General features: G+C 36.7%; 1 protein-coding gene across 1 annotated transcript in view; it reads right to left on the reverse strand.

Annotated features, from left to right (window-relative positions):
• Window positions 1-5,320: 5,320 nt before the first annotated feature.
• Window positions 5,321-26,329, reverse strand: part of AVL9 (AVL9 cell migration associated) — a 37,410-nt gene continuing 16,401 nt past the window's right edge. Inside the window, exons 3-16 of the mRNA XM_059818450.1 lie at window positions 24,755-24,840; window positions 22,951-23,022; window positions 22,083-22,172; window positions 21,643-21,709; window positions 20,928-20,968; window positions 19,860-19,898; window positions 16,117-16,186; window positions 14,938-15,485; window positions 11,956-12,090; window positions 10,919-11,138; window positions 9,400-9,517; window positions 8,411-8,464; window positions 6,293-6,381; window positions 5,321-5,424 (exon numbers count right to left, since the gene is read on the reverse strand). Coding sequence (XP_059674433.1) covers window positions 5,330-5,424; window positions 6,293-6,381; window positions 8,411-8,464; window positions 9,400-9,517; window positions 10,919-11,138; window positions 11,956-12,090; window positions 14,938-15,485; window positions 16,117-16,186; window positions 19,860-19,898; window positions 20,928-20,968; window positions 21,643-21,709; window positions 22,083-22,172; window positions 22,951-23,022; window positions 24,755-24,840 — 1,724 coding nt within the window. The 3' untranslated portion in view covers window positions 5,321-5,329. The remainder of the gene's footprint in view (window positions 5,425-6,292; window positions 6,382-8,410; window positions 8,465-9,399; window positions 9,518-10,918; window positions 11,139-11,955; window positions 12,091-14,937; window positions 15,486-16,116; window positions 16,187-19,859; window positions 19,899-20,927; window positions 20,969-21,642; window positions 21,710-22,082; window positions 22,173-22,950; window positions 23,023-24,754; window positions 24,841-26,329) is intronic.

Below are 26,329 nucleotides of genomic sequence, written 5' to 3' on the forward strand. Positions count from 1 at the left end.
CATATACACACAATTTAAGAGCAGAGGTTGTATTGGGCAATACATTAAGCTCAGTATTTTTTTTTTGCCACTCTCAGGTATGCCTGTGCTTTTAAATTCTCCACTGTTTCTGTGTGCATTTCATAAAGTCTCCAAATTCAAAGAAAGCAATTGAGTTTGCTTCTTCATATTTTCCATTTGTTTCACAGAGTATGCCAGTGATGTTATTCCCCATATTGAAGACAACAAAATACTTCTACATCTGCCATCACTTTAGATAAATAACTGTTCTTCCTTCAGTTTAAACATTTTAAGTTAAGATTTTCTTTATGCTCACCTGATCTAGAAAGCACTGCTGCTTTCTTGGTGATCGAGATTAAGACAAGAAAAGAAGATTGTATAGGTGTTCTCTGCTACTATTGAGGCAAATAAATAATAATTATGCTTTCATTAATATTAGTCACTAAATTCAGGCAGGGAAGTAACAAAAAGAATCTTACTTTCTATCAGTTGATTTTGGAATAGTATTAAAAGAGAAGCAATGTATGATTGATTAGGCAATTTTGAGCCTATATAGGAGGACTCTTCAAGACAGCCAGACTTCTAAGTTACATCACAACTGAGATTAAGCCACTTGTGTACAAATGTTGTGCACATATGATGTCAACTTATGGGGAATAAAGCAACTGACAGAAGTGATCCATCTCCATATTTATTTTTTTTATGAATCCAAACACTACTTCTAATATTTGATAAAGAATGGGGTTAAGACCAGAAACAACAGACCTAAATCTCTGTGCCTGCTTTTCTAAGTCAGTCTCTCCTCTACTATAGTATTAAAGACTCAAAACACCATGAAGCGATTTGTCATACATCTTTAATCATAGTACAACAATATAGTGTTTCTGCCTTTAATGAATACTGTCCATGTTGCCCTTTTTACTGAAAACTAAATACCTGCAAGAAAGTAAACTACTTGCATACAGTCGGAAAAATTTTAACAAATTTTAGAGAATTGCAACCGTTTTCTAGACATAAGCTTCATCTAATTCACATCTCAATGTTATTCAAGGCAGTTCGTTTCCTCCTACTGGAAACAGCAATTTACCAAACCATTCTCAGCTAGGTACAGTGACAGTTACAGTAGAAGTTTTAAAGTTTTAAAACCGCTCACTCTGGCAGAGAGCTGGATGCGCAGCAATTAATTTACTCAGCATCCCGATTTTGACTAGGTGTCACAATCCACATGAACTACGTACTATTTTGAAGCTAAATCTAGATCAAAATTTTACAGTCCTACCTAAAGTTCTTACTGATGGAAGAGGTCTGTGACCTACTGAAGACTTCAATCAATTTACAATGAGCAGTACCCAATAGGGAGTAACTCATCACACCAGAGGATCCTCTTGCCCTAAATTTGCAAAAGCAACTTCCATAATCAGTTTAAATGGAAGACAAATTTCAAAAAGACTGCCAGTGTATTACAAGCAGCTACCAATATCAAAACCGAAGCCTGCAAGTGTCTTCTAGTGGGATTAATGTCTTAAAATAATACAGCTTTTTGAGCAGGGAGAGCTTTAAATAGGCTGGATGTATTTAATTTTCAAGCAGCACAAGAAAAATTGAATACATTACTTGTATGTTCAATCATCGAGCAACAGTTTATATGTTTAAAATCTGCATTCACACCTTCACTTTTACAATTAAATACTGCCACATTAGTTTCTCTGCTTAGTAATAATTTCTATGGAAATCAGAAGCTTGTTTAGGCAAAATACTAAATTTAATTATGAAGGTGCTTAAAACAGATGTACAAGGTCAAACAAGTGCAAAGTACTAGAACACTGATCTAAAAATCATAATTACATTGTGATATTTGCAGAAACTGGTGTTAGATGTGCACAGGAATTAAGGTTATGACATGAAAGTGATTGATGAAAAATGCTGAAGATTTTAGTAAAATGAAATATTAGGTCAACAATACTTAGTCTTGTGGGGTTTTTGGGACTTCTATCTATGCTCAATAGGCAGTTCCTCAAATGCTGGTACATACAAAAAGCAGAGGTTGACACCTTTGATGCCAGAAAGTCGAGAGGTGCGCTATTGTATTACCTGTAAATTGGTTCATGCTGCACACTGACAGCCAGAGATACCTTTGCAACGTACATCATGACGGAGCTGTAACAATAGCTTTACAGTTGACTCATTTGAGGCACTATCACCAATTCATTTAGGACTCAGCGTTTCTTGCAGTGCAGAAATGGATGTCAGGGTCTTTGAAATGGAAGCAGACTGCCTAGACCTTTCTGAGGAAGTAATAATGCTTGCACTGGAAATTTTAAAACAGAGGGGAGGAGAATAACTTGCATTTGCATTGGATTTAATTAAAGAGGTTACAACCATTAAATTAAGAAGAGGACTACATGAGCTTAGATGAACCTCAGTGGCTGCATGCTCTACTACAGCCCAAAAGTCAGTTTAAGCAAATGTCAAAGAGCAAACACACATGTTAATGAAGACCACAGATAATGAAGATCACTTCATCTCCACCCGCTGCATGAGTCTTAATCACTGTATGAGTTTAAATCACAGTCCAACTTGCTAGCAGGATGCCAGTTCTTAAAAAGATTGAAAATGAATACAAGTTTCTTACTCTATCATCTGTAAAGAAAGGAAAACGCTCTTAATCAGGTTGTGGGTTTGGCTCCACAACAGAGACAGCTGGGACAGTGAGAAAAAGACTGCAGAGAAAGATCTGTCTGGTCTTCTTGCCCATAAGAGAAATACTGTAAAGCATCATTAACAGAGTCCCTGTACAAAGCAGCAAGCAGCCATGCATCAGCTTAGCACTGCAGAGGGCACCTTATTCTGCCTCTCCTCAGATCAACCTACCAAAAAAAAAAAAAAAAATGAAAAAAAGTCAGCTTTCTAGTATCCCTGGACCAGCGAGGGAGTCTGTGGGGGTAAGGGGAATGCAGAGAGCTAACACATCGGCTATACAAATTTGGGGCATAGGAGAATTCTACAGAAGAAACTCAGGTGAGGAGGTGATCAAGACAAAAGATATTGAAAAGGGATCCTTGAAGGTCCTGTTTCTATACCTTGTTCATGTAAATAGCAACCATTTGCCTGCTCCTACAGCCCACCATTGTGAGCTCCTAGGCCTAAATTTACCTAGTGTGCCCTAAGTTGCTGAAGTTAGTTTTATAGGTGCTTAAATCCTTTATGCACCTTTATTCAGTCTTCACTACAACATGAAGCCTGGCCACTTAAATCCCAGACAGCAGATAATATGTTAGCCGTTTCACAAAAGCAAGTGATTATTTTCAATTATTTTCTTATCTGCATGCTGAATCAGAAAGCTCTAGACTCATCATGAATAAATGCAGCCCTAGTCTTATTTCACCAGAGCTCTTCCTGCATATCAAGTATTACTAAGTCTTTCAAAAGATATAAATGTCTATTACAAAGCTGTGGAATAAACCAGAAAAGAGTATCAGAAGTTTTAGGAGATACACAAATACACACAGAGACCAGGAGCAATAGTTGCAGTTCTATAGATACATTTTACTTGTATGTCAGAAGCAGTAGCTTAGTAGAGCTTTAGGGGCCTTTTTTGCCCTTCTCAAATGAAACTACTCAAACTAGCTGTATACTCTCAGGTTTTCCACAGCCATTCTGTCTAGTTTGTCCTGGAAAAAATTAATGAAGGCTTTAAACCAGATCCTGTGTTTTCGAATTGCTGTTTGAAGCAATAAAACTGAAAACTAAGTTGTTGGACAGTAACTACATGATATGAGTGTGGCTTTTCTATTCGCTTCTCAAATGTGCCTAAAGTAATTAGAACTTAATTTCTTAAAACAAATTACATTCAAGCCTTCTTGTTTATCTCCTGTACAGCTGCTATTTTTCATTTGAGGAACAGAAGAAATAACCATGACTTGAAATCTTGGCCCTGGAAAAGAACATGGCAAAATGCTGACAGATACTGATGAGGCAATAAACTTCTACACTATCAAATGTTTCAACTTTCTGTCGTAAAAGAAAATGTTAACAGCTATCATGTGGGGAAGTTAGAAGGCATATAGAGGCACACACATTGCAAGAAACAAGAAATAATCTCTCTCAGAATCAGGAAATGTAGGAAGTGGAATATACTTGCATATGGAAGATACCGCATGCATGTTAGATACGAAATACAGCATTATGCCACATCTTTTCATATAAACTATTATATTTCTTCACACAAGGATACAAACTGAGCCGTTTCAGTTACTCTCTCAATTCTAGTGTTACTTTCCTTATGAAAAAAGTAGTCATCCAAACAGAACATTCCCTGAGTTGACACAGAAAATCTATATAGCTGATTTTCATTTGGAAGAGTCTTCATAAATTTACTGGCAAAAAAAAAAAAAGCCACGCAGTGTTTGCTACTGTGCTAGTTTTAGGATTTTGTATTCATATGTATGTAACTACACTGATGGTGCAATTACATCCTAATAGAGCAAGACCTCACAGAACTGTCTATGATCCAATCCCAATTTGGGAGAATTGTTTTGTAATACTTTTCCTGAAGAGATCTCTCCAACTGGAATCCCATTCACGTCCCAGCATAAAAACACAGCCAAAACATATGCAAAGTTATGAAGGCCTACTGCGTAACATCAAGAAAATACTGATTTTGCAACTGTCACACAGATTTGGGGACACAAAGAGAGCTAGAGACAGATTAATGCAAACAACTGTACATGGCTACAGAAGCGAAAGGAAAAAAACCCCTAAGTCAGGCACAGTCTGCACCCTGCCGATTTTAGTTTGCAGGTGAAAGCGAGAAAGTTCCACCTGGCCTGGAACCCTTTAAGGGTTTCCACCGTATACTTTTCACAGAGATGCTCTCAAATCCAACCTGAAAGAGGAATCAGTATTTATACTCTGCTTATTTCTAACAAGAATTCACAAACATTTGGCTATTTGGATTGAAAAATATAACTAGTTTACATAAATATTTTCAACATCCAAGAAAATGTACAAATCTAAAGTCAAACACATTTGGCTTGCAACAAGCCCTGTTTGCTAATGTCTTTATAAAGGCTCAGTTTTAAAGAAACATAGTCATTTTAAATACAACCAATATCCTGCAAATGCCATCCCACTGTATGGAGATGCTCACCATTCTTCTATACTTCTAGTGAAACTGAATGATAACATTCCATGTCTGCTTGCAAGCAACATACACCTTGTTTTGGTCCTGGGTAGTTAATATCCACTCTTATGTTTTGGAGTGGTCTTTTTACAGCTCAAAGAAAGCATTGCACCTGAAATATTCAGCAGCATTGTGCAAAACCATTATTTAGTCCCCGAGGCTTTGGGTTGACTGCGTAAAAGTGGAAAACCACGATGACATAGCTGATTTCGCACTTGTGAAGGCTCCTCCAACTGATTGACCTGCATTACAAGACGAAAGAAAGGTCAATAAGTGTAGTGTTATCATTACTAAGCTACTACAAAAAAATATATTAAATTTAAAAAAAAAAAAAAAATATCACACAATCAGTTGTCCAACTTGGGTTTTAAAATCCAAGTCCAGCGTCTGTGTCAGAAAATATTCAAAGAACTTGAACATAGTGGCTCAGCAGAAATGGCCTATGTTGTCCTTTGCCCTGGAAGGCTTGCTAGATTTTGGGCTGAAAGACGCTCCTTGCCAGAGTGTACAACAGCAAAAAGAGTAGAAAGATTCCAATGGAATAAAAGAGGAAGCTAAACAATTTTTGGCAAAGCTACTGCAGAACAACTGTTAGATTCTTCAATGGGTGAACTCACATTATCTTGCAGTGCAAGATGACAATATGATGTTGCCCCTGTTCAAGTGCAACAAGTGCTTTTCCAGAAAATTACAGACTATTGCAAAACCAGCAGAAACTGACACAAGGTCTTCCTCTGATTTCAACCAGTTCTGGACAGTTTCAGTCAGTGATATAAAAATGAGAACAGCTCAGTGCAGAAGGTGGTGTTGTGATCTAAGCATTTCCAGATTACATGGAAGCTGTTACCTGAACATCTCTCTTCCCATGTTCATCTCCAACCCACACTGGAAAAGGAATTTATACTAATTTCTTTGTCTAGCTGCTTGTCTTTCCACTATTACATAATATACAGGGTCTTGATGAGCAGCTTTACCCCTCAAAATGTTTTTCTGTTTTGTATGTATGTTATAAAGTACACTTGGATTAAAACAAAATATAACTGATATATAGGATACGACTTCAAAAAAGATACAGCTTAGACGCAAGCTGGTTTTAAATAAATTCCTTACCTACAGCTTTTCCTGTTTGTACAACATTTCGGCTAGTAGAAACCATCACATTTCCAATCTTCTTTCCACGTTCACTGTTTTGCACAGAGCTAAACAAGAGAGATACTGAGAACTGTTAGTTGACTGACTTCGTATTACTTCCAGGTGTAAATAAAATAGTTCAAATATATATCAATACACACGCAGATTTACATAGCATACATATATATAGTTTTTTATATATATGTATGAAAATATATATGTATGATCAAGCCCATAATTTCTGCACGCATCTTATCCACATATATCAGTTAGGCAAGCTTCTCAGAGGAAGAAAAGATACTTGTCAGCACAACAGGAATCAAAACACTCAATGGTTCATTCTTATACAACACATTTTATACCTTTCCTAAATGTGTACCAAAACGCATTTATGTTCTAAATGACAAAGTCAGATTTGCAGTAGTTTTGAGACGTTTTAGCCCTAATAGATAAGCTTTAAACAAAACAGTAAGTATTACTGATCAGTCACTGTTCTTTTTTCTAAATAGAGTTTACTCTGCATCTTGCTCTAAGATTAAATTTTTGATGAAGTACAATTTACATTCATGCTTTTGTTAAAGAAATGCAAAAAGACAACAGACACTCATCATTTGGAAAGAAAAGCACAAAAGCAATCAGGTCTACTGCACAAGTGTGATCACTTGAAAATAATCTCATTTAGTTTTAAATTGTAACATTCAAGTCCACATTTCAGGCTTTGCAAACCCATTTATGTAAAATTTAACAACACAGCATGCCACATTCTTTTCCCACTTTCAAAATCTTCAGTGTAGATGCAAAAAGCAGAAAGAATAGAGTACACCAAGAACAAGTTTAGGCTCAGTTTGCAAAAGCAAGTAATTTTGATAAGTATCTGATAGCAAAGTCACATCTGGAGAATAAAGGCACTGTTGTAAAAATATTTATTATGAGACACACTAAGAACTACTGGTCCTTTTACAGTGATTTCAGGCTACTCATAAGAGTTAGTATCTTCCCATTCAAACACAAAAATAGGGCAAGTAAAAGACTATAGACACCTCCACATCTTTCAAATTAAGTCTTTCTATAAAGACCATCCACTAGTAATAAGAGCTGCTATCAACATGCACCTTACTGAAGGCAATTACCTTGAGATAAATCTTGATTCATCTGCATTCTCAAACGCCATCATGGAAATTTAATCTGTCATTGGTCAGCAAAAGCAATAAAAAGATTCAGCCGGCTGAAGTCTGAACCTTTTTATTCCTCAAGCTGTTCTTCTATGTTAGCATGTGTTTTAGGCCTACGCACAGTGTATGGAAAATAACGGTCTACAGTCAAGGCAGGTGCAGAATCAGCAGCGTGTACATATTGCTGAGTGACAGGCATCTTAAAGAACCAGTCTCTGATGTTTTATGGTCAACATAGCTAAGTGAGAAAACAATCTATTTCGCTTGGCGCATGAACAAGAAGAGATAGTTAACCGCAACTCCAAGACTGAATTCTGGCTTCAGTTAGAGCTTAACAGCTATGGGAATAACAAGCACCACTGAGTTTTCTACTTGAATACTCCAGGTAAGAGCAGAGACCAACTTTAAGTTCAGTTGAGTGTGGTGCAGTAAGAGATTATGTAAAACTCATTTTAAACTTGTAAATTGAAGAAACCGAACCATGTCTCAGTATATATACAGTGAACTTCAAGAGTTTTAGAAGAATGCTGTACTAAAAACCAGCTAATTTTAAAAAAAAAAGCTGTTTTCTCCTAATAATGAAACCTAAAATGAACATACAGAAAAACAGTGATGAAAGTTTTTACAGCTTTAGTTAATAATTTAAAAATAAATATACAAAAGCCTTATAATTGCAATGCAAAAACTCAGGGCTCTATTATGTGAAGTCCAACACAAAATAATGCATTAACACTGTTTTTGCCTATTTCAGGCAAATGTTCCATCTTTAGATGTGGTGATGTTTTGCAAGAGAACCTTGAGTATAGTTTCATGTACATGGCCAATTTAAATCATAACTTTGTTTAGTTCATCATAGCAACAGTTACACAGTTACTAATATTTGACCATATTTTAAATAATACAAATCAAAGTACTATATACTTACTGTGACAATCTTAACTTAACATCTGATACAGAGTACTGTCCCTGGAATGGGTGGCTAGAAGAGAAGGAAAAACCAGATAAAACATTAACGATTTATTTTTTCCACGATGAATCCATACCACACAATTATTAGTTGTACTCCTCTCTGTGGCTTACAAAAAAAAAATCTTTTGTAGATATACTACTATATCACTTTACAGAAGGCTAGGTCCCACTGACTATTTAACCTTAGATTTCTTACGAACTACCTGTAAAGTGCCTTCTATTTATAGACCAGATATTAACAATCTTTTCACACTAAGGCAGAGACACCTCCTTCTAGCAATACAGAGCAAATAAAAAAAGTAAAAAAGATTTCTTCAGTAGACCAAGAGAGCTTTGTAGGTCTAAAGAAAAACCTTCTTCAGACTACAGCAGCTGACAAAGCAAAAGAAAACAAAACTCCCTGCAATCAGTAATAATCCACACTAAACAAAATACATGCACGGACAACAGTGTTACCAAGCCTGGCATCATCTAATCTTTGAGTGAAAAATACACATAAAACAATCCCCCAAGTATAGAAGCTGCAACATAAAACAGCCAGCTCCCCTTCATGCCCATCAATGACAACCCCAGACACAACTATTCCCTGGACACCTGGAAGCAATTAATAAAAAGCAGAACCATCTGAGGACAATTCCTGAGGAATGACAAGCTTTCTATAGCTGGGGACAGCCAACAATCAACTTGAACAAGTTTCACTTCTCCTGACTCTGGATATCTTTTTCTTCATAAAACTATAGCCCAGAATTAGAGTAAGGTATTGAAGAACAGAAATACTTGGTTTCTGTACTTACGAAATAGGGCCCCAAAGTTTCACCCTTGGGGCTTTATAGCAGGAACAAGGGGAACGCTGTAATTCTACAGAACCATGTGCCTGACTACACATACTAGGAGCTCTCCATGTTAAATGCTAATAAAAGAAAAAAAAGAAAAAAGTTTCCTTACCTAGAATTTACCTCTGCAAGAGCTGGATGCTTGTTGCTGTTCCATACTCTGTAGTTGTGGGTATTTTTCCAGGCTGCTACAAATGCTGTTCCGAAGTCTGACAAAGTCTTTTCATTGTCTGATAAATTAAAATAAAGATGAGAATTCACAGCAATTCATTAGAGATGTAATACAAGACAAATTACTTTTTCTCTTGTAAAGAAAAATTAAAATTTTCCAGGCTCTTATCAAATCAAGGACAATTAAAACTCTAGTACTAAGAACTGGGCACTTTAACATGAAAATAATAAAACATTTTTCAAGTGTCCCAAATATACAATGCCAGGACAAGAGGGGAAAAAAAAGTACATTTTGTTTTAAAGTTAATTAATTTATAAAGTTTTAAGTAAAGAGCTCAGCTGGGGAAAGAAAAAGTCATCCAAACATAGGCCTCTTGACTTATTCCTTGGGCAAATACAGGAAAGGGGAGAGAACAGCCACATCGCAACTAAGAACAAAAACATCATTTGCATTGGTCTTGGTCAGATACACTGGGCTTTGCTGTAGTATGTTATTACTCATTCAAATTTAGTAAACCCCAAATCCACTCCAAAACTGCAGAATGAACTACTGTGGAATAAACTTACCATAACAACATCCCCTTTAAAACACTGAAGAGTACAGGAAATCATTTTAGAGCCAGCCAGTGAGGTAGTAGGAATTTCCAGAAAACCCTGACATTTCATATTAACGAGGTAATCATCTTAAAATATTAGTATTGTCAGACAAAGAACTTAGCGTATTCCAGAGTTCAAAATCAAGTTCTCAATTCCGTGTTTTCTCACAAATACCACAGAACAAGATCCGAATTAGTTAATTGATATGAATAGAGAATAATCATGATCAGAATGAAGTTAACAGGGCCAATGCTGGGCAAACTAAACATTTTCCACAAATAAAACACTGATTCTTTCAGTTACATTCATGCACAAAAGGTTGTAAGATAGAGAATTCCCTCTAAGTTAAGACAAAAAATGTTGAGCTCCAGAAAACACAAGCTTATAAAGCCTCTAGATGACTTTTCACTTAGGTGAATCCCTTCTTAAGACATGGCAGGAAGGGAAAAGAGATGGAACAGCCTAGTAAAACTTCCCAAAGCCAGCCACTCAACTTCCTGTCTACTTGAATCCAATTAGTTCCTCAAAATTAACTTCAGGTTGCAATAGAGTCTGTAAGACACTCAAGTTTGTAAAAGTCTCATCATATATGGGTACTTCAGGTATTTCTACTTATGAGGAAAGCTTAATTAAATCAAGGAGGAGACAGTCAGAGAAGAAAGTGTCTGTAAGGCTGTGAAGCAAGAATTAGCACCAAGTTTGTCGAGGAATAACAAGGATAGCCAAGGACAACTGAAAAAGCAGCCTAAAATGAAACATTAGGCAGAGGAAGATACAATGATAGGCCACATCTTTAATGCAACAGAGTAAATGCTTATTACACCCACCCTCATCTCAGTCCCTAGACAAGGTATCTGTTCTACCTGGTTGCAGCACAGCAGCAAGCAGTGCATGAATATAAGCACTGAACTGAGCCCTGATCCACTCATCTCCTCCTTCCCATCCAGTGCCATCAAGGAAAACATCATCTCTGTTCTCAGTTACGTGCTTCACCAAGTAATCTGCAAATCTTAGGTCAGCAGTTGTTGGGTTCAGGATCTTACGGAGTTCTGGATCGTGGATTTGTACATGAGCATCTTCTATCTGTTTGAAATAATTCCAAGGGTAAACATTCATCTAAACAGAACTGCTTCTATATACACTACTATATATTGCTACCTAAATCTAAACCCACAGCCCCCGACATATCAAGAAGAAACAAATGGCTAAAGAAATAATTAGCTGTTCGCACAAAGTCAGATGCTGCTCTGACATACCCAGAATCTGATCATCTTCCTGGCACACAGTAAAAGCTGCTTATTTGACAGGATTTGGCAGGGGAACTTTGGTGCTCACATGTATTTTCCTAGACGCTGTTTGATTATCACTTCAATTTCTAAATTTGGTAACCTAAGATAGCTACATATAGGTAACCAGTGCTGATTATACAGTTGTATCTATTTGCTAGAACTGACAGTGTTTTCTTAGATACTATTTTTTTAACCTCTTTATTAAAGCAGAAGGAAGACAATAGCAATGTGCTTTATTATCCAACTGTATCTGTTTCTCAGCTGCAAGCACTTATTTTTGAAGACCTTATTACAAAGTCATAAAAAAGTCCACGACATAAAAAGTAAAATTACACCAGCAACAAAACAAAAATTTAAGAAGTGCCCTGCAAATTCAAATATTGGACATAAGAATATACAGAAAAACATCTATTAGTTTTGCACAGCTTATCTAATCCTATCCTAACAAATGATGCAATTTTAATAAGCTTCTGCATTTAAGAATTTATTTCATAGGGAAGTAATTCAAAATTTGGGCATGAATGTGAAACTTTAAAGCTATATTTAAAATGCAACCTCTGCTTCCCCCCACCCCTCTCTAGTTCAAGAAGTTCAAATACAAAGATTCATACTTCCACAATTGCATCACTCAGATGTTTCTGCTGACGGAACAGGATATTAGTGGCTCCTGCAACAAAGCCGCGGACTGTTACATCTGACAGGAGATGATGCTGCTGCAGAGCCATGTATGGCAAACAAAGGTACCCCTAAAGTAACAGAGATATTTAGAGGATTAACGTAAGGCCAAAAAAAAAAAAAATTGTCTATATTCAGAGTTTTTACCCTAATAAAAGGCAGCACATTCCACCTAGAACAAACCTTGGTTATTACAATTTCAGCCACGATTAACTGTTGTTTTGCTACATTACATCTGCAAAGCAAAGCAACCAGATTCCACATGAATTAAATTTTTCAAGAGGTTGTGTTGCCTTTCAGTCTCAGGACTGAAGCTGGAATACAATGCAAAGGACAGGAATCAAACGCGTTTTCAAGGCAACATAATAAGCAGTATAAAACAAGAGTGAGGTCTCAGGTCAGTTCAGAGACAAGAAGTCAGTGGAGATAAAGATCAGTCTCTCCACTTGCATACCGTGATGTCTTCTGGTAGTCTTGAGGCACATAATGCAGGAAAGCTACAGACTGCTTTCCACATTTTTTAAGTGGAGATTTCCACGCTCCAGAGATAGCAATCAATTTTTGATAAGCATATGCATGCCTGCTTTAAGAAAGAGCAGGATAGAAAGCAATACACTGTGCATTTTAGCCACTCCATGCTTTTAAGTTAATCTAGTATCCTATATTCCAATTCAAAAAAGCCCCAAACATTTTGAAAAAAGGCTTTGAGGGAAGTCATTGAAAGATCATTGAGAAGCAGCTGTAGGTATTGTAATTTTCTTTTTAAATATAGGATCAACATACCCCTGAAGTCTAATACTGAAGTCTAATTTCAGCTGCTCAATTGCATAAAGCACAAAGCAATTTATTCACTAGCAGAAACCCAGAAGGGCTAATGGCATACTGGACAGAAACAAAGAGCACATGCACTTTATCACACAGTACATGGTAATTGGAAACATATGGAAGAAAGGAGCACAACTATTCCCTTTTGTTATATTAGACACAGCGGTGGCTTTCCAGATGACACGCACGTATCAGTCGAAAACAAACAGCCTGTGTCAAAGGAACAACGGTGCTTTGAGAAGAATCACCAACCTAAAATGGAAAATTTTCAAAAAATATGGTTTGAGAAGCTGGCAAAAGAAGGTTTAATTACTGTATACTCAAGTAGCGAAGTCTTGGAAATCCTTCACTATTTAAAGTATCGTCAGTTCCCAAATTCACATTTGTCTGTAAGTGTAACAACTTTTATTTCCGTGAACATGTTAGATTCTTTTTAGAAGAGTGCAAACGAAATGAGTATTAGATCTTACAGAACTGGTACTAAAGAACCTATTTTTCCTATGCTCTGGTGTACTTGGATACAGTATTATGCCACCTGGCAAAATCTCCTCCCATTCAAATTTGTCAGCTTTATTAGTCTTTCCATGGCATGGCATAAAACAACCCTGAGATGAGAGCTCTAAAAGAGATTTAAACTTTCCAGTAAGTGGTTAAACTATAACTTCGAATCACATTTTTCTGATAACTTAGAGATATAAAGCCTTTTCTGTTTTAATTACATTGGATGAACTCAAATGAAAAGTATGTTTGTGGAACAGAAGGTAAACATGTAGAAACTGTCAGCTTCCTTAAAATTGTTTACTTTTCCATTTTATGAGCTTAGTAGCAAACTAAGTTTGCACTTGTAGGTCCCCTTTTCAATTATTTTCTTCTTGCTTTCAGTCTAGTATTTTCAATAGAACTAGACTAAATACAATTTACAGGCTATTCCTTTAATTAGACAGACCATAAGGACTAACACCAAACTGCGTATCTTTGTTGAAAAAGCATTTCTAACAGTGATGTGAGGCAATACAGGGCAATGACATTTGAGCTGCTCACTTGGGCCCATGTAGTGTACTGTTTCCAGTGAAAGTTATTGTCAGAAGCTCAAACACAATCAAATACAATGTTCTGCAAGGAAATGCAAATAAGCATCTCCAAAGGAAGAAACACCACTTTGAACCTCATCAGCTTGAGGAAATAAACCTGAATCTTCTAATTTCTGGGGCAAATGTTCACCTAAAAGATTATTACATTAAAAACAAACCAAAAAAAATGTGTTATATCACTTCTTTTACTGACAAAAGTATCTTTAAAAGGGACACATTTTCCCTGTTATTTTATGGGAAACCAGCCCTAGTAAATGTATTGTTTGTTATCTGACAATGCCCGAAGTCCTTAGAGAGACTCTGGAATACCTGGAGTTCAGTTAGGCATCAGCGCAAGCTTAAAATTCAGCAGCTCAGCTCCATGCACAGGGAAAGAGCCACAGACAACCAGGAAGAATTATCATGTAAAGAAGGGTGAAATTGTTTATATATATATATAAAATTTTGTGTGTGTGTGTATATATACACACATTTATATACACATTCTGTGCATATATACACACATACAAATTTATCAATACATATATATTAAAAAAATAAAATAGGAAAACATAGGCTTAGGTGTCAGCTAAGATATAGCTTTCAGAACCTTAGTTTAGATTAAGTTATCTAAACACTTCTTAAGTACTCTGATCTTCCCCCATATAGGTTAGATCAACAATTCTTCAGAGTAAAAGAAAACAGTAGTTACTGACACATACCATGTATTAACCACAGTGGGGTTGCAGGTTACCATCATGTAGAATTGAAAATAGTAGGTGAATATACATATGAAAGAAAAGTGGAATGCATGTGCGCATGTGCACACGCCCCTCAGACATGCACTCACGCTTGCACTCATGCTTTCCACCTGCCTAGGAACACAGTCACTTGCCAGAGACTGTATTTACATCTTTTGTGGAACCCTACTGTCCATTTAGAATTGGGTAACCAAAACTATTAGCCACTTCTGAAAAACAGAAGTCTTTATGAGTTAGCAGGTATCATGAACAACATGTTTACCTTTGTAAAAATAGCCAACGGCATACCATACTGGTCCTCTTCCAACCCAGATATCAGTCCTGGAACAAGCACCGCGTGTCCTGTATTTGCTTGGGGCTGCACAGTGATTGGAAGGCTTTCTGAGCTCACGCCTTCTCTCGGAAGATTTTCAGCCTGTTCTGATGCTGTATTTTCATGTTCTCCTTCTTTCAAATTAGACTCCTCCAAAATGCTAGGGTCTAAGGTCTCCCAGTCACTTTCAGAGGATGCCGGAGAAGCGCGGGAAGGAACTTTCAAGTGTTGCACAGTACCATTGGAGGACTGAGCTCCGTTGCAAGTCTTCTCTGACTGGGAGGAAGGCACATTTACTTTTTGACCTTCCAGTGAATGGTTTCCTGTTATCTTGCTGCCTCCCTTTCCCATTCTTAAGTTTGTATTTGAAGTATTAGCAGCAGACACAGAAACACAGTCATCTAACCGTGATGTATTTTCCTGCAAGCCAGCATCCTCTGATATGCTCTTTCTTGGTCTATACTGTGAGCAGTCAGTAAGGCCATGTTCAATCATACCTGGAAAATGATAGCATGCATGAGTATCAGCATCTCAATAGAAATTTAAGTGACTTTTGTTAAAGAAAATTAACAAAGTGCTCTTGTGTGCATAGTGGAAATCATGTATTTTAAAACACTACTTTGGGGAGGGGGAGCATGTTAAAAAACAAAAACAAACAAACAAAGAATGCAACAAACTGCAAAACCCACACTTTCTCTCCTACAGAATCTGTCCCATCTTCTTGGCTTTGAGAAGACTTGTTAGAAGCTAATTAGAAAGGTTAGGGGTTTGGTTTTTTTGTTGTTTTTCTTTTTTTAAATTTTTTTTGAAGAGCGTATGTAGAAATAAGAGAGAGGTTTGTATTTTTGTTTTTTAAGGAACTTGACAGGATTGTGTGACTTTTTCAGTGTCCCATCTATGTTACCCACAGGCAATACAGAAGATCCAGTGGCTCCAGTTAAGCACAAGAAAGAACCCACAGAGTGCAAGCAGTATTAGATGTGTACATAGGACATGCATGCAATTTTTCAGGCAATGTACCAACGTAAGTCTATTGTCACATCAGTTGTTTTCCAAATGAAACAGTACAGCCAATCTCAGTTACCACCAGAAAGAATATAAAAAAGAAGTCCAAACTTCTCTTCTTACCAGGAAAGAGTGACAGGACAGTCATCAGAGCTCCCACCAATCTATTTACTGGAGAAATATAGAACAGTACCTGGTGGCAGAAAGGGAGGGGGGTGGGGGGAAGAGAGCATGCAAGAAATGAAAGGGGAATTAGGGAGGAGAGAATGAGAAAAATAAAATTACACTTAAGCATGACGAAGACAGTACACATGCAAACTATTCAAGGCATTGCTTTTTATATTATTTTAGAAAGTCTGCTTACCAACAAAAGCTCTTACAACAGCTCAAAGTAAATATTTAAATATGACTATTGTATCCATCTATTTTATAGTATTTGTAATGTATGTGGTTTTTATATATATACACACACACACGTGTGTGTAATATATACTTGCCAATCATTCAGATTTTTCTGTCAGTCGTTCAGATATTTTTTCCAAATTGATCCAGTTACTGAGTGACTGACAGAAAAAAAGTTGTTCCTGGCACACCGCATAAATTCTTGTTCATTTGTAGTACATTAAAATCTCTCTATGTTATAAATCAGAGGCCAAATACTCTCCATTCCAGAACTCGGACAAAAACCTATGCAAAAACATCTCTTCTAAGAAAATATATTAAAGATATGCAGATAAATGAAAAACAGGATAAATGCAGCATGCATTTATTACAGGTATCTTCCTATAATTAAAAAAAAATTTTTGGAAACAGAAGACATGACTGAAACTGACTTTGGTAAAGCACTTAAGGCATAACATGGGAAAACAGGATCTCCTTAATTAAATCAGAGAGACTAGGATTAATAAATTAGGAATTCAGAAGGGGGTTGTCAAAGGCTAGCAATGAAAGAGGAAACACAAGGCAGACTGAATATTACTACTGGAGTTCCTCCAAGACAGGCCTTCAGGGGGTAAGAAAGAAAAAAAAACCCAAACAACAAACCCAAAACAAAAAAAACCCCACGAAAGTCACCTTGTTTAACAATGCCATTTTTACATTCTCAAGCAGCACAATACTAGTAAAAAATACATGAACGTTACAAGGAATCAACAACGCAAAGGAATACAGAGTGATCTAACTTGATGCCTTTGCAGGCCAGTTTAATAGGTGTATGATGAAATGAAAAGTACAAGTTTGTGGACTTAGCTTACAGTCTTTATTAAGTCTAAGACGACACTCAGAAGTGACTGATGAATAATAATTCATCATCCACTAGTATTTGCAAGTCTATAAGCTAGTAACCAAGAGAAACACCTATGCAGCCCTAACACATACCAAATGATGCTTAATGGCACCTCAGCTAGAAATAGACTATGTATATTTTCTTGTAAGATTTTTCTTTTTTCTATGTTTAAGATAAGTGAATTCAAATTGCAACAGCCACAGAAAAAGTGTGATGAGAAAAACAAGCAGCTCATCTGAGGAAAGAACTCCTGCTGACTCCAAGGTGAATAAAAAGAGTCTAACTTCTTTTAAGATGCTGCTCTACAATACGCATGTATGAAAGATGCATGATGTAATAGCAAGGAACCACAACAGAAACCCTACGATACCCCAACAGGTTTAGATTCTCAGATACCATGTACTCCTAGCCAAACTTATTTTTAACCCTACAGAAACAGTTAAGTATATAAAGAAATATGGTGTTTTCAAGAAATCTATTTCAGTCTAGGTTTTTATTTGGGTATACTGCTTACTTAAGCTGAGTACTCTACTATATTTGTCCCATCAAGTCTCTTTGCCATCTTTCCATCTGTATGGGTGCATACTTCCTTATCCCTCCCAACCCCGTTACATGGCCTACAACATTTACATCAGCAAACTGGGTGGTCCTGGCAGCAGAAAGTCAAGTGATCACCATCTGGAAGTAGTCTTCCAGCCTAGTAACAGCTAAGAGGTGAAAAAAAAATTTCCCTTAGCCTGTGGAAAGGCATCAACCAAATTGCTAAGGATTAAAGGAAACCAGCCTGTGGCATTCAGGCATTTTTCAGCTCAAGGAAAATTGGCATTACTAGTGGCTTCTTGCATATTATATTTAAGGTCTTTGAACACACCGATTCCCACAGTTATTCTAGTACCTTAACATCTGCCAGAAAACAGGCAGTGCCAGAAAACCTAAACTCTTCCTTTCGAAATTGCAAGTGTTGTCTTCCTGTCTGAGCTTAGTGAAAAACAAACCCAAAGCAACCTGCAGGTTTACTCAATAAGCATCCAGTTATTTTCAAAACAATTTCACATGTTTATGTCACATGAACACCCTTAGAAAACCCTCCCTCTCCCCTCCGCCTGTGCATTCATGTCTTGTGGTTTGAGCAGCTTCAGAAAAGAATTGTAGCTCAGTAAAAGTATTTTATTTATATATGCCCAAATGTTGAATTGACCTGATGAAATGCTATCATAAGTTTTTAAACAGATCAATAGAGATACTTTACAAAACTTTAACTGGAAAATATTTTTTCCACTAATTTTTTTTTTTTTTTAAATCACTGTAGACTTTCAGACTGTATTAAGTTATTTTTGGGAAAAAGCTTGCATATCGAATCTTGATTACATACATTTCTACATGTGTACTCCTACTATGTCCTAATCATATTTTCTCATGTCTCTAGCATTTGGTGCTTTAATGCAGAAACTGCACTTATTCTCATCAATAAATACGTAGAACTTTCAAGGTGTATCTAACTTAAAGAATTAAGCGACAAGCGCAAAAGTTTTGGAGAAGCTGCTACTTCTATTCTTAAAAGCCATACTTACTGCCTCACAAAAGATACCTAGGCCTTGGATACAGAATTTAAAAACCCCACAACTGTTTCAGTATCTTACAGATTAAGTCCTACTGACTTGCCAGTTGCAGCTAAAGGGAAATTCTAATGTTCCTTCTCAGCACTCTGAAGAAGCTGGGCTTTAACACAGCAGGTTCATTGAAGAAAAAGTGAAATTTGGGAAACTGAAACAAAAATTTAAAAAAAGCAAAACAAAACAAAAAAATCTCTGCATAAACATATCTGGTAGCTGATAGTCATTTCACTGAAAGTTCTTGTTCCGGGGTATTAATACATATGCAGAAGAAAACAAATGTATCTACTATTTTACATCTGCTTGTACATTTTGCATATTCCACTTAGCAATTTAAGATAGCATTGCTTCTGAGGCAGTAAGAGAGCCCAAAGAAAACACTGAGCCTAGAATTCAACAGTTTTTACCAATTTATAATCTGAGTTCAGCCTGATCTAACAGATACAGCTCTTTACATTGTCTCCTGCAGGTATTCATGCAATTCAGGTTTGAAGGATGCTTCTAGCATGCATTTCCTTTGGTATGCCTATTTAAGGCCTGAACCAGAAGTTCTACTTAGTGAATCCTGTAAAGCTGTACGCTCCTTTTTAGGTACTAGAATTTCCTATCAGTTCCTTCGCACAGGTACCTATTTGCAGTATGTGTATCCTTTTCTGTCTTTTGTAAGTTTCTCCACTCACATTTAATTACATTTTACTTACTCTGGCTGGGACAGCTGTTAATAAGGTGGAATGTGGACAGAACAGAAGTGGAGGCAAATTTTATGTCAACACACAGCCGTTACTTTGAGCTTCATTTCCCAATTTATATATGGATGCAAAGTTACTGATATGACTTCAGATACTTCAATTTTACTTGATTTTACTTTAATTCATTTTTCACTGGTATATTCTATGTAACTTCATATGAAAAAAGTTTAGCAATTGCATTTCTATTTCAATCACCTGCCTCAGGATACAACACATTACCTTTTTCTCTAGAAGAATCAATTTAAAAAGGATCAAGACCTGAAAAACACAGAAAGGAAACAGATGGTGAGTGAACCAGTGCCATTTGTCAAAAATACTGTGTAAGCATAATCTCTTATTCTAGATTTCATGTTAATCACTGCATAACTGTCAAATGATCAAATACATTTGACCAGTGAAAACCAGTGTTCCAATACCCTTTCACCACCTGAGCACTCTTCAAAATAGCATTTGAGATGCACAAAGGAAAACCTGCACAAACAAGAAATGTGTAATTTGAATCATACAAAGCTTGTAATAACAAACATGTATAATTCCAGATTTTTAAAAAACAGTTAACTGCATAAACATAAAAAAGTTCCTCCACAGAAATACAGAAAAGAATTCAGCAGAATACCAAAAACAGCATTCACCTCACCTACTTTTAGGCATCTACAGATGAGGCATCTAGATCAGAAGTGGCTGTCCAGACTCTCTACACTCAGAAAAACACAGGCGCTTCTGGGGCATGATTGGCAGATATTTGAAGTTAAAAAAAAAAACGAGTTCTATTGAGCAGGCGCAAATACACCATGAAATTCAGATACTTGAATTTGTTTCCTTGACGTCTCTCAGTTAATAAAAGCTATAGGATACACACTCAATTTCAATAGTCATTAAGAAAAAGAAGGAGGGGTGCAAGTCCCCTTAAGTTCTATGATGGCAGGAGTTGTGTCCAAGTTGTGTCTACACAGACTTTAGCAATATTCTTCTATCACATTCATCTGACAAGAAACAGGAAATAGAAACAAGACCATAACTGAGATACCACTTGCACTTTGGGACAGGACTAAAGAAATGTCACACAAACCTAGAAATCTCCAGGGAATTCAGACAGACAAAACTCAGTCTGAACTTACTTTCACTGAAGTTATGTAGGGGGAAAGGGAAGGGAAATCAGGAGGCTGTAACCAGAAGTACTTAGGTAACAGTCTTACGCCTAGCTCGAGCATGTCTAGACCTGTTTATTTTTTAGTTCCTCGCAAAGCATTTTACATAACAAAATAAAAGAAGACAGAGAATGCCTACCTTGTGTCTAAAATGAAGAACAAGATCCCGAGGAGACAGACCTGAGATACCAAAAAGAGAGCAATTATTACAGTTTAATAGCTAGTAGAGATACTAACTTAATTCTTGCCACTATTTTTCAGGGGGAGGGGGACACACATTATGCACTCTATGTGAACCTGATTATTTCAATAGCAGAACTCATATCAAATTCTTTCTTTTGAGCAGGAACAAGAAATAAATGTACAATAGAGACAATAATGACGTGAAGTCACGCTCTGAGTTACTTTTGTTGGCTGCCACACAGCATTATGGAGACATTGAAGTAAATACTACACTGTGCATTCAGAAAACACAGGGAAGAGTCAAAATCAAATGAGAGATATCCCAAATAACAGGTAGATGAAAGCTTGAGGACCCCACACCATCAAACAGTTCATCTAAAAATTAAGAAGGTACTGTTTCCCAAAAGCAGCCAAGCAGTCAGTTGTCAGACTGTTAGGTCAAGAGGTAACATGGCTTTCAACCTACAATTAACTCCTATTATGAAAGCAACACTACCTTTATTTGACATTTATTTAAATCCATTAATAAAGAAATGCATAACAGAATACTGTGCAGGCACACAGACCTGTGGTGCTTAATCTGTTAATGCACATAAACAAATTAGCTCAGGAAGAGAATGTGTTGATAAGCGTAACATTATCTCTGCTGCTTGTACAAAAAATTCACTTACCAAGATAAACTTGTGACCCTTCTAGCAAAGTACTGCCCAAGGAATTATTCATATGATCATAAAGTTCCTGTAAAAGTTAGAATAAAGGCAAAAAAACCCAGAAGCCGTTAATGGCACATGGTCACAGAAAATCCAGAATAAATAAAATTCACTTATGCAAGAATTTCAATGTCTTATTCCAGAAAGAAAGTAAAATTTTAATAATGGAGTCAACGAAGATACAGGCTGACAATCGCGCTCATTCTCGCATTTCATTACAAATCAGAAAGTTGACCCTCTGTCAAATTAGGGTAGTTCATTTAGTTCACGTTAGGTTATTACAAGAGCTGAATAAGCGAATGACCTACGCGAATAGAATATTTGAGCACTAATTAAAAACACTAAAGTCCACAGCCATACACTGAAAACTTTGTTCTGTGAGGCTATTACTTAAAAGTTACCTTCAGAATTGAGATTTGCGAAAAGTCTTTTTCTTCAAAATACGCATGTGTAATGAGTTGCAGCTTTGCCTGAAGTAACCCATACAAAGGCTTGAAAGAAAAACAAACACAAAAGCAAGTGAAGAAAACTTATTTAGTTACTCATTTCGAACTTTAATCTTCTCCCATTCTTATCTTGCAATGCAGATGCATTATTACACATAGAGTTCATGGAGGGGCACTCCTTAGTTGCTAACGCACAGCATCTTTCTCCTGCGCTCATTTTAAATGATGATAATTCTATTTTCTTTCCATTTGCACATACCATACCGTCACTGAACATCTTTCTGGAAAAGTACTTTCCTGCTTGAACACTGCTTGTGCAGCTCCAGTAACAGCTCTTGCTTCAGCTTTAAACACAGAAAGAATTTCTGTTCCCTGCCTGGTGACCAGTAGCTTTTGCTAAATAGGTAGAAATAAAAGATGTTGCTTCAGAACAAAAGTATGCTGTATGTGTGACTATCTTAAAACCTCTTTCAAAGTTGTCAATAGCCACTCTCTCCAGTTATTATAATGGCCAAACCCCTCAATCCTACTACATGAAATAAAGTTAGTAGCACTTAAGAATAATCAAAAATGCAAATAGATATCCCAGTCCCTGACAACAGGCAGACACTTTTACGATTACTCTTACAAGGAGATACCAATTCAAGGCCACTCACTCAAATGCCATAGCCTTCCGATTCACTTTTACTTCAGTATTTTGTTACCCTCTGCAATGATTTAAGACAGATGTTTGGAGCCAAAAGTTCCAAATAAAAATATGGAAAACAAATAATTTTTAATATATTATTTGAAACTGTTTTGGGAGTTAAACAAACATTCTTACCAGCTGACTGAGAACACAGACACTTTTCTGTACTGTTTCTCGGGTGATGTCTGCTTGCCGTACTTTTAATGCCTAAGAAATAGAAGTATTACAGTATTTTTACCCACACACAAAATTTCAAAAAGAATTCTTTCACGGGTCTAGTTGCCACATACCACCCCCCTATTTAAACACAAACCTAAAACTGACTGCCTTCAATGGTGGAATATCTAAAACATGTAACAATATGCCCTTACCTAGTAAAAATGGTCATAACACTGATATGTCAGAGCTGTGTTCTCATCTCACTGTGCACAGCAAAGATCCAAATACAGCTGTGATGATAGGCAGAGGACTGTTTAAAAGACACTAGCATGAGAAAAAGGCAATAGCCTTGGAAAAGGCAATGGCATTTTAACTCAGGGTACTGCAACAGAAGAGAAACCATAACATATCATTATTTCTTCTCTAACGTTATCTGTGAAAATGGACGATGCTGAAAAGTTTTTGCCTAGAAATTGTTTGCTTTATACTCCAAGATTTTCTGAGCCACCCATAAAATAAAAAAGGTATCATCTGCAGAATCAACTACAGTCAGACCAAATGTCCCCAGCACTTAACAGCAGACCTAGAAAGGGTGGGGCAGAAATACAGCCAAGTGACTCACTTAATTGTACAAAACAGCAAGTGTGCAGGCTGCAGCCCACACATCAAAAAGGACAGATGGGAAGAGTGCTAGAGCTGTCATATGAAACACATTGGTTTATACTCTACTTGTTCCAAAGAGTTCATTTTAAACATCTATTTAACTTCTTAATTGGTTTCTAAACAGCATAAACTGGAATCAAGAGCACAATAAAGCCAAGTTATTGCATAGTTAGATAGAGCAAAACTCTAATCACAGAATACAGTGAAGACTGGCTGCAAAGATAGCAAGTGAACAAAAATCAACATGGATTTAGTTCAAAAGAAACAGAATTAAAATCTGCATGTGTAAAATTTCTCCTATAGCATAAACAGGAACTTGAAATATAATCAAGGTATGATTAACACTAAAACAGAGCACTTAATTTACATCTTTGAATACAAGACTCATTTAAAACTCAAACCCACATGGCATTCCAGATTCTTGGCATTTCACTGGAAAAGGGAGTAATTCTGAAAGAAATTTGTAATAACTTCTCCATCGTAAGTGCACAGATCATACTACCATTACTACTTTCGAAAATATGGGCAGATTCTAGTAGATCAAGTACATAATTTCCTCAGTTGATCAGGTGCACACTGTAGCTCTCACCAATTTTTCAGCTTTACTGCTGAAAAGTTCAGCATCGGTAAGCAGCTGCAATGAATGGGAAGATTCTGGTCTACTCTGCAAGCGTACTTTTGGCAAAGGAGGTAGGTGAAGAGAAACATCACTACACTTGCATGATCAGATCCCAGGAAATACTCTGAAATTCTTCATGGTCACACACTGGAGAAATTTGAACTTTTTTCCACCAAGAGGCCTACCTCCTGGAAACATCTGACAGATGGCGAGCTTCATTTTGCTACTTGGTGCTGATGCCTGGATTAGCTCTCAAGACTCAAAACATATTTTTCAATTGCCTTGAACATTTCAGAAGATCACAATATGCCAGCCAACATAAGGGAAAGAAATAGTTCTCAATTTCTGTAGCTACCTACTGTGCACATTTTCATAGATTTTTAATGTAAGCTGATCATGCAGTTTGACTGTTGGTGTAATGCAAGTCACCTAATTTTAGAGTCGTTAATGCATCAAGTCTATTATTTCATTAATATAATTCACAACTTGGAAAGTTACCTTCGCTTCAATCTGCCTATAGCAAGAGACGCCATATACTGTGGTTCGATCCCCACATCTTGGTGGCAAATGGAAAAACACGGTATCTGTGAAAAAGAAAAGACTGTTTCATAAGTCACTAACAAGAGTTCAGTATTTTTATTTTCAGCATCACTTGTTTATAAAAGGTTTACTGCTGAAAATAATGGCACGCTTATTTTCTGAGACTTTAAAAAAAAAAAGGAAAGAAAACGTCATCTGTAAAGCTATGCCTGTACCCAAATTAGTTTCCGAATTGCAAGATGCTTTGTGGAAGAAGCTCCAGCTGTGCTAATATGGATATTCTGACAACAGCCTCATGTTTAGTCTGACCAAGCTCCTATAAGCCCATTGACAGGTTCTCAGAAGCAGCTATTGACAGCAGAGAAGCACCACTGAAACCCACAGGCACACTGCTTTCCCAATTCAGTACGGAGGAGAAAAGACAAGGCACTATGAGTCAAGGTGTACAGTTGGAGTGTGATGCCATTAAGAGGGCAAATGCAATGAAGATAGGAAAAAAAACCCAACAAACACCAAGGAGGATATACACGGTTGAAAGATTAGAGTAGCAGCTGCTACTGCCAAGGTAAATATCCATGCACCAGCACCACTATGCTAACAAAAAGGATTTGTGAACCCTGGTCACACACAAAACAGTTACTGTCTCTTGTGCAAGTGTGACAAGGAAGAAAAAATAAATCTCTATAAAATATGACAAGAGAAAGTCTTTTATGGCTTGAGATATATACACACATACATATACACAAACATACCTGCTCCTACTGCAAAAAAGTTGCTAAATCCTAAGTAAAGGAGAGGATCTTACAACTGTTTGCATTTCAAAACATGACTGAAATCTGTTTTGACACTATATGCATTAAGTCCAACAGAAAGAGGGACTGTTCATAATAAAGCTTATTCCCTTGAACAAGTTTAATTACATTATGGACATCACCTAGGGTTTTAGAAAGCATTTAAGAGGACTTGCTGTATCAAGACACCCTCTGCAAAAATGCAACTATCAGTGGGAATTAGTTTAAAACTCAGAAATAGGTATCTAATAGTTACAGTAAATGTAACATAACTATTATCTGAAACATATTTGCCTGTTTGAAGTTCACGTGTATTCTTGCCTACAAAACACAAGGCTATACATCAGTTTTGTTGCCAAGTATTTTTTTTTCTTAGCAAAAAATACACATTGTTAAACTTCTAGTGCAGCAACGAAAATGCTCAAAGTTGAGTGTTAACTGGGATGGTACTGAGCCAAGAGGGAACAGGTAAGTGCAGCTGCATATGATTTTCCTAGCTTTGAATGCTACTGCTCATTATGTACTTAACAACGCAGAATTGAACAAAAAATCATAACCCAGAGCAGAGTCAGAGAGACTCTTACTGCTGCTAGGAAGGGGATTATTTTGACATGACTTCTTTTGCTTCCAAATGAGGTCTCCGGAAGCTGGAGAATTAGGAAACTAGGAACATCAAGTTAAAAAAAAAGTTATTATAAGTAGTATTAAAACAGCAAAATCACAAAAACACTTTAAGTAACTT

This window comes from Gavia stellata, chromosome 6 (assembly GCF_030936135.1).
Source record: "Gavia stellata isolate bGavSte3 chromosome 6, bGavSte3.hap2, whole genome shotgun sequence".
In the NCBI taxonomy this organism is placed as follows: domain Eukaryota; kingdom Metazoa; phylum Chordata; class Aves; order Gaviiformes; family Gaviidae; genus Gavia; species Gavia stellata.